This window comes from Olea europaea, chromosome 15 (genome assembly GCF_002742605.1).
Source record: "Olea europaea var. sylvestris chromosome 15, O_europaea_v1, whole genome shotgun sequence".
NCBI lineage: Eukaryota > Viridiplantae > Streptophyta > Magnoliopsida > Lamiales > Oleaceae > Olea > Olea europaea.
Window position 1 is genome coordinate 23,221,892 of NC_036251.1, and position 13,513 is coordinate 23,235,404.

Consider the following 13,513-nt stretch of genomic DNA (forward strand, 5'->3'; position numbering starts at 1 on the left):
GATCGATAGCAACTTCCACATTGTCACGGATTTGATCGATGCTCTTGAGGGCACCTGTTTTTAAAAATATATTGACGATAATAAAATCCTAACACCACTGAATTGGCCTGTTTACTGTAATGTTCTAAAATACACGCATATGCTTTGCATATATTTTTATCGGTTCTAAGATCACTTGCAACTTCTTTGATGCCCCTACTTGAGGATGACACATGCATTTTGAATGTTTTGAAACAACTATAATCAATGGGACCAAAAGAGTTGAATGTTATTTATCCAGCTTTTCTTGCTCAGTTTGGGTTTTCGTTGTGTTTATGTCTCATAGAGATCCTCATTTATTAACAATAATCTCTTAACTTTGCACCGGATTGTAACGTTGTGCAATGATGAGTTGGGACAGGTTTGTCACTAATTGGTCAAGCAATTTGTTTGGTATCTCCATGATGTTGTTCTCATACTTTTATGTATGCTAAATGCAGGAAACACTTCTTAATCTGCTGCTAAGGAATTTCCTTCACTACAACCTATATGATCAAGCGGAGAAGCTGAGTTCAAAGGTTTCTCGTTTTGAAGCTCACTCAAATCAGAAGGCAATTTTCAGCACAATGTTTCCTTAATGTTTCACATCAACCTTTAAGGAATATGCTTCCATTTCTTATTTTCTTGAACAGTGATACTTCAGTTTATAGTTCCTCAACTTCTTTACCCACTTTTAATCACTGTTTTTTTATCTTATTTTCCTCTGTTCGGCAAAATCACTGTCTATTCCCATATTTGTTTCGAGATCGTTTCATTACCCTTTTGCTCTAGTTATTATTTAGACATGAATATGAGAAATGTAGTTTGTAACATTAATACATAGAGAAGATAACCGTGCTCCGTGGCATAAATTACATTCTAAACAGAATTTTTTTCATCCGTTAATGACATGCACTGTCTAAACTGTTGGTACTATAACAGCATAAGATGTGCAATTGTAAGCTCTTAGAATAGTCAATAGACCAGGTGATGTCGTGATGTTTTGGCAACTAATCAGGCACTCCATCTGTTGTGGTGGTACCGTACTGTATATATTTGACATTATATTTGTGTCTCTGATGTTCTGGATGAAAATCTCCATAAAAATATGACATGTTTGCATACTAGTAGTTATAATATTTCTCTCTGCTTTATCAAACATCTTCTAAAACTTGGTTTCTTTAGTGCAGACTCCAACTTTTGCATATTTAGGTGTCGGTTCTTGATTCTGATTTTCTCTCCATTTATCTGTTTCAGTTTTGCTGTCATCTTTTTTATGTTGGAAAGATCAGGGCAATTCAGTTGTTATACTGATGCCAAAGAGTCCCTTTCCCAAGCTGCCAGGAAAGCATTTGTTTCTGCTCTTTGTTTCCAAGTTCAATGCAACAAGTGAGCTGTTATTGTCCACTTTACTACTGGGAGAGATTCCTGAGAGAACTGTTTTTATGCAGAAAGGGATGGAAAAAGTTCAGGCCATACTTCAAGCTTACAAATGTGAGTATGGGGTATTAAATATGAAAACATTTTCTTATAAATTGACAAATCCTAGTGACACTGGCCGACTCTTCGAGTCTCGCAGTGGAACTATTTTCTGCACCTGTGCGGCAGTAGTCGCACTCCGTTCACCTATCTTCCGCCAATTTCCATCATGAGTCTAGACATTACCCATTGCATATATCGCCCGCAGGGCTTACAAGCATGGGATCACCCAAGCAAATCCTTCTTGTTAACTTTGTGTCTGGAAAATGTTTCCAGATAAAGCGAGCATCTTCAGTTCACCTCCTCTAATTGTGTGCGCAATTTCAGGCTGTTCGGATTGGAGATCTGAAGCTGTTTATAACAGTTGCTGAGAGGTTTGCTAGCACTTTCTGTGCAGACCGTACTAACAATTTAATTGTTAGGTTGCTCCATAATGTCATAAGAACTAGGCTCCGCAACATCAGTATCTCATACTCCCAGATACTGGTTGATGCTGCTAAAAGGCTGAGATTGGATTCTGCAAACCCTGTTGCTGATTCCGAGAGTATTGTAGCCAAAGCAATTCGAGATGGTGCAATTGATGCTACACTAGATCATGCTAATGGTTGCTTGATATCAAAGGAAACTGGGGATATCTACTCCACGAATGAGCCTCAAAGTGCTTTCTACTCATGAATTGCTTTCTGCCTAAGAATGCACAATGAGGCAGTTCATGCCCTTCGATTCCCTGCTAATTCCAACAAAGAGGAGAGTGCAGAAACGAGAAGGGAGAGACAAGAGCAAGAGCAAGAGCTCGCTTAGCATATAGCTGAGGAGGAGGATGATGAGTTCTAGTGATGACAAAACTGCATTGGGTTGGACTGCAGGATTCTCTCTTGCAGCATGACGCAATACGTAACAAATTTCCAAGAAAATTCAATTACCTGGTGGTAATGGGGCTACTAGTCTGCAGTGGATTTTTGCCTTCATATCCCAATATCATATGAGATTCTGGTTTTATGCTCGAGCATTTGTGGTTCTGTTTTGTATTAGAACTCAAAATCCTGCCCCTTCGTTTCATAAACATTAATGAATTTTTTTATGAGCTTAAACTGCATGGTTGATTCAGAATAACTGTTGTTTGTAAGGCTATATTTAAATCAATTTAATGGCGAAAGTATGGCTGTTTAGTGGGTTATTTTTTCCCAAATTGTTTCAGTTTTGATCGGTCTCGAATGTATTGCCATGAAATTGCTATCTAAATGATTCCTATTTTTTTAAAAACTTCTAGCAGATTCCTATGCACGCGAGTCATTTTAAGCTTTATGATGTTGGAATTCCATTGCAATTTGATAGGATTTTGCCTGGATAAACAAAATAATGTTTGTGGAGTAACTATGTTTTATCCATCACAAATGATTTGGTACTCTGAATTATGCCATATGAGTTCAAGCAGTCTCATCTTATTGTGGAACAAATTTTCAGGTCTTTTACCTGCTTTATACGTAGAAAACGAGAAAAAGAAGCAGCCCCCAAATTATTACTTAGTGGTGGAGGCGCTGCACTGGATGAGGATTCATTTGGGGGTCATGGTTATGCAGGAGGGAGTGGTCGCTGTAGTCGTGGTGAAGATGGCGGTGGTGATAATCATGATCTATGTTGCCATTCTCCAATGTTTTCTCTATCTCAGCCCAGATTCTGGAAGGATTTCGTGTTAACTCAAGTAACGACTCTCTGACATGATTGGCTTGAATTGTTTCACTATCCCTTTTCTGTGACAACCAAAGGAAGAGACCAGAAAGTTAAAATCTCGTATAAATATAATCACCAAATAGATGTTTTTGAGTTACCTCTACTTTGAAGATGTTTGAAACCAGACATGTATGTCTAGTTGTGTTCACATCAGTTATTTCCAAGCCCAAAGAATTCAAAGCCTCCAACAAGTTCACAAATCCATTTGACTTGTGCTCACAGAATATCTTCACAAATAACTCATTCCCATCTAGTTGGAAGACTTCCACTTGTGGCTACAAATGTTAATGTCTCCTCTCATGATCAGTTTTAACACATACAAAGAACAAAAAGTTATATGAGATTTGCATCCAATTTAGTCGTAATACGTACCTCCATTTGCAGCTGCAGCTTCTCATTCGTATTTTCTGAATCGTGTTCCTGTTTCGAGATGTTAATGCCAACATTGGCAGATGGTCCCCTGTGAGAAACTTTCAAATACTTCTCCTGTTCGTATTTAGCAGCACGTTTCATTCCAGCTTGGTACGTAACACCTGGTTGGACATTGTTGTCATTACTGTTTGTTCCTGATGTTTTCCTTGCGTCCTCATCATCTGAATGTCCTTCAAGCTCAATTTGGAGTTCTTTCACTTGTTTCTGCAGCTCCTTTACATAATCAATTGCGTCTCCGAGTATAGAAGCTCTATCCAACTGCAAAACAGTATAATAGCACTATATAGTATCAAAAATGAAAATGAAGTTAAAAATCTTATCCATCGTACTATCTCATCATGTCCAGCACTATATACCTTTGAAATTTTAGGGACTAAGGCTCGAAGAGTATAGAGCCTATCATTAAGCTTCTTTCTTCTCTTCCTCTCAGCCATGAGGTTTTTGCATTGAGGTCCCTTTCCTGTTCTTCTACCATACTTTGCTGCATCTTCTTCATCATCATTCGGATCAGAATCATCTGAACGGTTATTCTCTCGTGTAAAAGAGTCATCGTCTTTCACTTGGCTACCAAATATGTTACTTTGTAATGTTTCCATCTCCTGGAATCCATTCTCAATCGACGGGGCGAAAGGGTTTGATACATATGTTCCTTCAAAGAAAATATTGTTACTCGTGTTTCCTGTTTCTCCCGTGCCACTAAACTGTTGGAAATTAGAGACGTTCATTGGAGAATTACACAAGTGAATTCTTTCAACGGAGATATCATGGGGCAAATACAAGTTTTCCTTCAAGGGCTCAGGGGGAACTTGTATTCCATTTGCACTCAATGAGAAGCTTGAATCTGTATTGCCTGAATTACTCATGGCTTGTTGTTCCAGAAAAATGTTGCACTGAGCTCTAACAATGTCTATGACTTGTTGATCTTCAGGTACCTGGAAGATATTTAGTCAGTAGTAGTTATATAAAAATTTTCTGTACATGAAAATTAATTAACTAGCCTTGGCATGCCCAACTACACAGGTAAAAGGAAGAAAAGCAGATATGTCATGTACTTGTTTGGTAACGAACAGCTCGATTATTCCAATAGACAATGGAATCAATACTCTGGTACCTAGAGTTTCCTGCAACATCAACCACGCAATACTTAAAGCAAAATAAGTAGTCCTGTGTCTATTGTACGGTCGAGTATACCAAACATGCTGTGAGGAAACAGAAAATTACTTCGGAAACATTTGAATCCGAGTTGTTCGAAAAGTTCAACCAGCTGGCTTGGTTTGACAAGAATGTTCGTGCATGAATTCTGTAAAGTCACACTCGGTACTTCAAAAACATTTCTATTATAAAGCCATTGCCGGAGGGTATGGAGTAGGGTGGGGGCCTTACCCTGACTCCAGTGTTATGGAAGCAGGAAGTTGTTCCAATAAATCACAAGATTTAATCCTTGGATGTGGACACGTCACATCTCTGCAAGGAAGAGCAGAAGAAGAAGGAAAAAAAAGCGGTTCTTCTTCACCATTTTGAATATTTTCAGTTCCAGCACAACAGCAATCCATCCACTCAACACGCCTATAAATCCACCAAAGTATAAGCAATAAACTCAATTCTTTTAAAAAATTTATAAATTATTATGAATTACCTACCTATGATCATCACTTAACTTCCATAGAACTATGTAATCCCAGCTTTTGATGCCCACCAGGGTTCTTAACCTTTCTAAAAAATTTGGCAACAGCATCTTTTTCCTGCCAAAGAAATGCTGTCAGAGTGTCGACTTATGTGCGCGCATTTTTGCTTTCTTCAACTTAGTGGGGGATATGATTGACGATAAACGATTAAATAGTAATGAATTTTCGAATACGAACAAAGGGAATCCTACATTTCAAGTAATAAATATTCGTCACAAAATCAAAAGACAATATTGAACTATAAAGTGTTTCTCAAATTCTATGTGCCTCGTGTGAAAGAATGACAAAATATCCTACCTTCTGTTGTTTTCGGTATGGTTCTGATGCTACCTCTCTTGGCCCAACAAAGAAAGGGAAATCAAAAGAAGAAAGTGTAGTATAAAATACAAAAGCAGAAATTCATAAAAGCTTGAAATGATAGTGATGTTTAACAGATGAATTATCCCATTTCTCAGATGCCCTCATCATTCTAAGAAGCCTCTATCAGCAAAGCAAATTCTTTACTTGTTTAACTCATGCATTCTATGAAACCAAAGGAAGCAACAATATTTGTTCCCTTCTATCTGACAAAATTTATCTTCTACATTAGGAGCCTTATTACCAGTATTGGTAGGTGGGCAACGGAGCCCGCATGAGAAAGAGAGAATTTAATTTCTTAAAATATTAAATTGGCGATGAGTGTTTTCTATCGACCAAAACTAAGCTAGTTCACATGCAAACATGAAAGCATATATGTAATGGCTGATGGTTGACAGTTGACGTGGATGTCCTAACAATTTTTAAGATCAACAAAATTTATAAAGAGAAATAGTAGTGGATCGTACGAAATGTGTGGAGAATAAACGAATAGTAATTAAGAATGTAAGATCGAAATTCGTGTTTTACTTTAATATATTGAATTTATAAATTGATTGTCCAACATAGGCTAAATTTAGATATACACAACTGATTGGTATTTGAATTACACCAAATATGTTGATTAGTTATATATATATTTAAATGTGAAATGAGTTATAGAGCATTTCGTTCCCTTAATCAAGGAGAGACATTTTGCGTGAGCATAATATTAATAAGAAAACCATAACTAACTTGTAGTTATTCACTCGTTTGGAGTTTTGTTCTATTTGTTGCCTTGAAGAAAGAAAATTATTGAAGGCTTGTTTAGTAGTAATTTTGAGAATTTATTTTTTGACTGTTAAAGAGAAAAGTGAGTCTTACCTATGAGAGAAGAAGTAAAAAATGACGGTTTGAATAGTGAAATAACGATTAAAAAAATTATTTTTGGGAGGGGGGGTGAAAAATTGCTACCAAACATGTACTGATTATTCTTGGATTAGCTCACAATACTATGTAGCATCATTTTGAGTGACAGAGCACCACATTCTACAAATGGTGATCATTGGGTTTCAACCGCTATACAAAAGAAAGAAACCTTAGAGAAGGAAAAATTAACGATTTCAAATCCTGGCTTAAAATGTAAATCTCGATTGTATGGGCTAAGCTTGGCTATAATTTCAAGTGTGGGGCCTTGATCTTAAGCTAAATTTTCCATCGATTAAAATGGTTGTAAAACATTGGTTTATATCATAAAGGTAAGATTGTAGGAGATGTCGGGCATAGTCTCCAACTGAGACAAAAATATTCCACACCTTAAGTTATTCACTAATCTTCTATTATCAAGTTTGCTACGAGCTGGTTCCAGTGTGCGGAAATCAACCTGGGATTCATTTACTGATTTTCAGGCCAACTTGCTACAGACTACATAGGCTTGAAACTACTCTTTTCAATAACTTTGATCTAAAACCAACGTTGTACAATTCGAATAAATTGAGACCCTTTTGTGTCAGTTCTGTAATTTCAAATGATAATACATTAATTCAAAACATTTGATTTGATTTTAAATCAATTCAACCACCCACGCGTCTCTATTCCCATGAACCAAATTCCTCAAAATGTTATTTTATTTATTTATTAAATGAAACTGAATAAGCACTAATACTGATCCGAGTTGGCTCATATACATGGATTACTTGATCAAGATTAAAGGAAGCACTAAATAGCACCCACATGTACAAATATTTTGGGCTTTGGTCCAGATCACTAGTTGTTTACCCAAACCCCGTTTATAATTTGGAGGAAATTACACACGAACCTATTTTTTAACTTCTCATTTTAACAATCAAGTACAAAAATTTATCATTCAAAAATTAGGTGACCTTACCCCACCCCCATATCACCAACACCGCATCCCCACCCACGCGCCTCACAACCAAGATTTGATTTCAATCTATCATATTTGTATGTAGAGATCGTGAACGGCTCGGGTTAGAAAAAATTAACAAGCCTGAGCGAGAGTCGAGCGGGCCGATGCGTTGGGCGAGCCGCTCGTGGACGAGCTCGCGCTTGTGGCTTTTTAATTTTAAGTGACCAAAACGGTCACTTTCACTAATTTTTATTTTTTATTTTTTTCCCACTTCTATAAATAGCCCATTAACTCCCAATTTTTTCATCTCAATTCTCCGCTCTCTCAATTCTCTTTCTATCAAGTTTCAACTCTCTTGTGCAAAATAGCCTCGATTACCTAGTCAATTTTCTACAATTATATAATATTGATTCATTTTTTTTTTACAGTTTATTTAGTTTCAATTCATCCAATTCTCATTTCTCACTACATTTATTGAAATTTCGCCCAATTCTCGTTTCTCGCTACTTTTATATTTTTACTAATTATTATATTTGGAATTCATCACAAATAATCAAACAAATGGATCAACGCTCAATTGTTGAAAGCTTGTTTGATACAGGATGTGGGCCACATGGCAAATCGCCTAGGCGCCGCAAAGTAAATTTCGGAATAAATTTGTCGGGTTAAATGACGTACTCATACATGAAGATGTTGACATTCACGATCATGGAAGCCACAATCCAATTAATTTGGATGATATTGATGTTCCCGAAACGAAACATGAAGACGAATAGCCCGAATTAAACATTCCAGATGTGAGGGGAAAGCGAAAGTGGTAAAAAACAAGCAAAATGTTTGAATCACTTTAAGTTGATTTCAATGAGAAAGTCGTCGATGGCCTTGCAGAATCTAAAATAGTATGTAAATACTGATAACAAAAATTGGCATGACAAAAAGGAATTAGTACCACCTATCTCAACCGCCACAAAAAAACATGTGCGACCAGACATGGACTTCTTCCAACCGGTCAAACACAATTGCAATTTGGCAATCCAGGTGTTGGTTCTACGATTTCACTCATATCCATGTGGGTGTATTCGGAGAAGAAAGCTCGAACTAGAATGGTGAAATTTGTTATCGCTACCAAGTTGCCTCTGGCTATTGTCGACAACCAACATTTCGTCTCGTACATGAAAGAATATCTGCAATCAAGGTACGTTGGGGTAAGTCAAAACATTTTTCGTGCTGACACAATATAATATTTCAATGATTCAAAACAATAATTAATTATGGATTTGCAACAATATGGGAGTGTTATATCTTTAACTTCTGATATATGAAAATGGGTTAATAAAAGAGTTTATATAGCTGCAACCACACACTATATAGACTCACTTTGGTGCATGTATAAAAAAATTATTGCTTTTAGAATTATTGAGTTTTCTCACAATGCTAATAATATATATAATACTATTATCAGTATTGTTAGAAAATATAATTGCAAGACTAAAATTCGATTTTTTACTTTCGATAACACTAGTGTTAATAGGGTAATTTTTGATAAATTGTGTAGGGTACTGTAACTTGATTTCGGTAAGTATTTATTTCATAATAGTTGTGTGTGCTATATTTTGAATTTTATTGTGCAATATGACTTAAAACATATAAATGATGAACTTTAAAGGATTAGGAACGCACTAATATATATCACGATCTCCCCTAGTAGAAAACAAGCATTCGAAGATTTTTGCACCAAAATAGGGATGACGACTGTTAAAACATTTGTTAGCGACGTAGGCCATGTGAAAGTTTCAAATATTTAATAATTGACTTTTATGATAATAAACACGTTAGAAGCGATGACGATGCTATGATGAATGAATCCAATTGGGTTTTAGTTTTGAAAGTTAAAAAATTTTTGACATCTTTTTATGAGACCACAAAAATTTTATCGGACGTTTATTATCACACAAGCTGTATATAGTGTTTGAACATCTTTTTATAATTGCAAAAACATTTCATAAATATAAAACTGATTCTGATTTTAGTGAAATTATAATTATTGTGGAATTAAAGTTTAGAAAATATTGGGAAGACCTGTGTATGTTATTTCCTTTAGCATGCGTAATAGACCCTCCATATAATTTATCAAGAACTAAATACGTAATTGATCAGATCAACAAACCCTTGATACACCTATCACCTATAGGAATTTAGAGCAAATATTATATGAAATGTATGAATTATATGCAGATCGAATGGTGTGCAAATGTTAATCGAATACCCTTTGCACCTACTCCTTCGACTGAAATTGAAGAAGAGGATACCGAAATAATGAATTTATTTCAAGGCATTAATGTATATAGATATGATGCAACTGCAATGTGTTCATCTAGTGCCATGTCGTATACATCTGTATCTCATCAAACATCAACCGCAGCTCAAAATGCATTGTCTGTCGAATTAATTTATTACTTGAATCAGAATATGCCAACAAATAAAATAATTAAAACAATTTGAGAAGAAGTAATTGAATTTTGGCGAAAGTATGAAAGACGTTGGCCAGTTGTTTCTGCAATTGCAAAATATCTGCTGACACCTCCAGTTAGCACTGTTGCTTCGGAATCTACTTTTAGTGAAGGTAAAAGGGTTTTGACCGATGTTAGGAGCCGGAAGAAAGAAAATATTTTGGAAGCGTTAATATGCGTGAAGGATTGGCGGGACGCTCATTTTCGATTACAAGATAAATACACCGAAATTGCATATCGTCAGGTAAGTAATATTTGATTTAATTATATTAATAAAAAAAATTATTTTTTAATCGCTACATTTAATTTTCTTTCAAAAATTGTATATATTACAACAAGTTGTTCGTGTACAATTTTTAACTCTGTCTCCTTAAAATTGATGTAGCTAGTCCCAAGCCTGGATAAATTAGGAATGTTTACATTTTATCTATTTTAAAAAGAAAACAAAAAAATGTATTTTTTGTAAATGTATTTAAAAAAAAATCATCTTCATTACATAAATATTTAACATTTTATAGAAAATATTACTATATGATAGAAATTAAAAAATAAATAAATTGTTCATTAAATTAATTTTTTAAAAATGCTTTTGTGTTCATTTTTTTTTTGTAATAAAAAAGAAAAGAAAGAGACAAGCTCGCGAGCCAAAGCTCGGCTCGTCTGCAAGCAACGAGCTAACCTCAAGCTCGGTTCGTTGAAAACAAGCTTGCCATCCCTATCTGTATGTGCTCTCTCAATCAACTCGACTACCACGGTCCACCTACCAACTCCAGCCATCTTAATGAAAAATCATCCATCGTCTTTCCCTCTCTCAACTGTTGGTAGATTAGTGCACAATCGAATTCCAATCGTAGGGAGGGAGAACCCTAACTCAAGCACACAATCTACGCAGTGGCAATTTGATGTTTAGATCAGTGCGTGGTAATAGTGTGGTGTAAAAATCTGTGGGTAGTAGTGGTGCAACATTGATTGTGTGGTAGTGCTAATGAGAAAGATATGTGGGGCATTGTTGCCGGAGGTGGGATATTGTGAGGTTGGGTTAAAAGAAATTTAGTGGTTGTTGCGCGATGGTGCGACGAGAAAGTAAATGAAAAGCAGGAGAGAAGAGGTGGGGTGGATTGCAGGTGGTGGTGGTGTTTATAGGTTGTGGATTTGAGGCGGCGTCGAGAATGGGATGGTGTTAGGGGAGACAAAAGGGTAATTTCTGACCAGTCGATTGAGTAATTGTCATGGGTTAGTTTAATAATTTATAATCTATAAATAAGCTCCCTGATAAGTGTATTTTTACACACTTATTTAGGTCACAAACATGATTGAATAACGAGCAAAATGATTGAATTGTGACTTAACCACATTACATTTGTGAATTGTAGGGAACAACGATGAACATGGTGAAATTCAGGAGAAAAGACGTGAAAAAGGACTAAAATAACGCAAAGTGAAAGTTCAGGGACCAAGGTGCAATTATTCAAAAGTTGACCCGATGAACAAATCCAAAAATTGATTAAGCCAATTGCCAATTAACGATACCTTTGGATGATTGAATGAAAAGAATGAAGAAAAGCTGCCAAAAAATGAAGTATTTAAGTGGGAGGACCAAATTGCACACCGATTTGATTGATTTGTTAAGTTCCGGAACTTGCGTTTAAATACGTCAAAAATCCAAATCAACAATCAAACGTAGTATTGAAAGGTTCATCGATCTCCTAGTAATAATAAATCTAGCCTAACATGGTAAAAAGAAGAAGACATAAAATTATTTGAAGAAACGTCATCATCTGAATCAATCTTCAATCGAATCTTCACTTGGCGCGATGTTATCTTCTTGTTCTCTCCTCGTTTTTCCTTCAAAATCTCTCAAAAATTTGTAAAAATGGCGTCCCTTACATTTTGGTTAAGTTTTTGTATTTATAGGACCCTAAAAATATTGTTTCCATAAGAGTTTCGACGGAAAAAAAGGAAACTGAAATTTTAACCGGGAATTGCTCTGTGCGACCGCATAGAGCAACTCTATGTGGTCGCATAGAGTTAAAATATTGTGGCCATTAAGCTTCGGTATGTTTCTATGCGACCGCATAGAGGGTAGTTGCATAGTGCTACCAACTATGGAAGTTGTGCATTTTGGTCCTCCCGCTTGAATACTTCACTTCTTGGCATTTTTTTTCGTTCTTTTCATTCAATCATCCCAAGGTATCATCAATTGGCAATTAGCTTAATCAATTTCTCGATTTGTTCATCAGGTCAACTTTTGGATAATTGCACCTTGGTCCCTGAACTTTCACTTTGCGTCATTTTAGTAATTTTTCGCGTCTTTTCTCTTGAATTTCATCATGTTCATCGTTGTTCCCTACAATTCACAAATGTAAAGAGATTAAGTCACAATTCAATCATTTTGCTCGTTATTCAGTCATATTTGTGACCTAAACAAGTATGCAAAAACACACTTATCAAAATGTAAGCCTACGAGAATTCAAGACTCTACAAAGAGCGCACCAAAAAATGGCATGATATGCACATTCAGAGGCGTGAATTTACGGTGGGGCAGAAAGGGCTACTCTACAACTCTAGGTTTAAGCTGTTTCCAGGAAAGCTGCGATCAAGGTGGTCTGGTCCGTATACTATTACACAGGTTTTTCCACATGGGGCAGTCGAGATCACTCACGATAGCAAGGGGACATTCAAGGTCAATGGACAGCGTTTGAAGCACTATTGGGGCGGCGATTTTTTAAAAGAAAAATCTACCGTTCATCTTAGACCACCAGAATGACGCAATACGGTAAAGTCAAGCTATCGACTATAATCTAGCGTTGGGTGGGAGGCAACTCACTGTATCCTTCTATTAGCTTACTTTTCATAGTATTTTTAGAATTATTTCATTTTCGCATTTGCATTTTTCTAGGTCCTCGGTCATACATGCATGTTAATTGAATTGAATTATCATCCCCATAATTTCCTAGGTATTACACACATGGTCGGTGAGTTTGAAATGATTTTGGGTGTTTGGGAGCATGGTTCACGCATTTCTAGATAAAAGAACGTTTTTTTCTTAAAATTTTTTTTTACGAGGGACATATCTTTATGCATTGCAGTTAAAAAAAATGGTCTATGCGACCGTATAGACATATACCAAAACTATTTTGGGGAAAACTTCTTTCACTATGCGACCACATAGCAATCAACTATGCGGCTGCATAATAATGGTCCAGTCATGGACTTAAGCCATGACCGGCTCATTCGACATCCACCTTTCCCATTTTCCTCGCCCATCTCTCTCTCACACTTTGGAGCAAAATTCTTGAATTCGAACACCCACACATACCCTCATTCATTTCATCAATCACTCCCACTTCATCACTCATCTTCAAGACACATAAAGGTATGCATTTTATTCCCTCCTTTCATTTCGAATTTGGGGTATAGTTGCTCATATTTTCCAATTGGGAGTTCGGTTGAAT

General features: G+C 36.1%; 1 protein-coding gene and 1 pseudogene across 2 annotated transcripts; one reads left to right on the top strand and one right to left on the bottom strand.

Annotated features, from left to right (window-relative positions):
• Positions 1–1,806: 1,806 nt before the first annotated feature.
• On the top strand, positions 1,807–2,363 carry LOC111411411 (annotated as a pseudogene).
• A 556-nt stretch (positions 2,364–2,919) lies between these two features.
• Positions 2,920–6,086, bottom strand: LOC111410534 (transcription factor ABORTED MICROSPORES-like). 2 transcript variants are annotated; one of them, XM_023040928.1, is made up of 9 exons: positions 5,643–6,086; positions 5,301–5,402; positions 5,044–5,226; positions 4,882–4,960; positions 4,713–4,781; positions 4,017–4,592; positions 3,601–3,918; positions 3,327–3,503; positions 2,920–3,248 (listed from the first exon to the last, which is right to left on the bottom strand). In XM_023040928.1, exons 2-9 carry the CDS (start codon positions 5,393–5,395, stop codon positions 3,021–3,023), a joined length of 1,725 nt encoding a protein of 574 aa, XP_022896696.1. In that variant the 5' UTR covers positions 5,396–5,402; positions 5,643–6,086; the 3' UTR covers positions 2,920–3,020. The 2 variants fall into 2 exon arrangements, with proteins under 2 accessions (XP_022896696.1, XP_022896698.1); XM_023040930.1 differs by having other exon boundaries at positions 5,301–5,532.
• Positions 6,087–13,513: the final 7,427 nt, after the last annotated feature.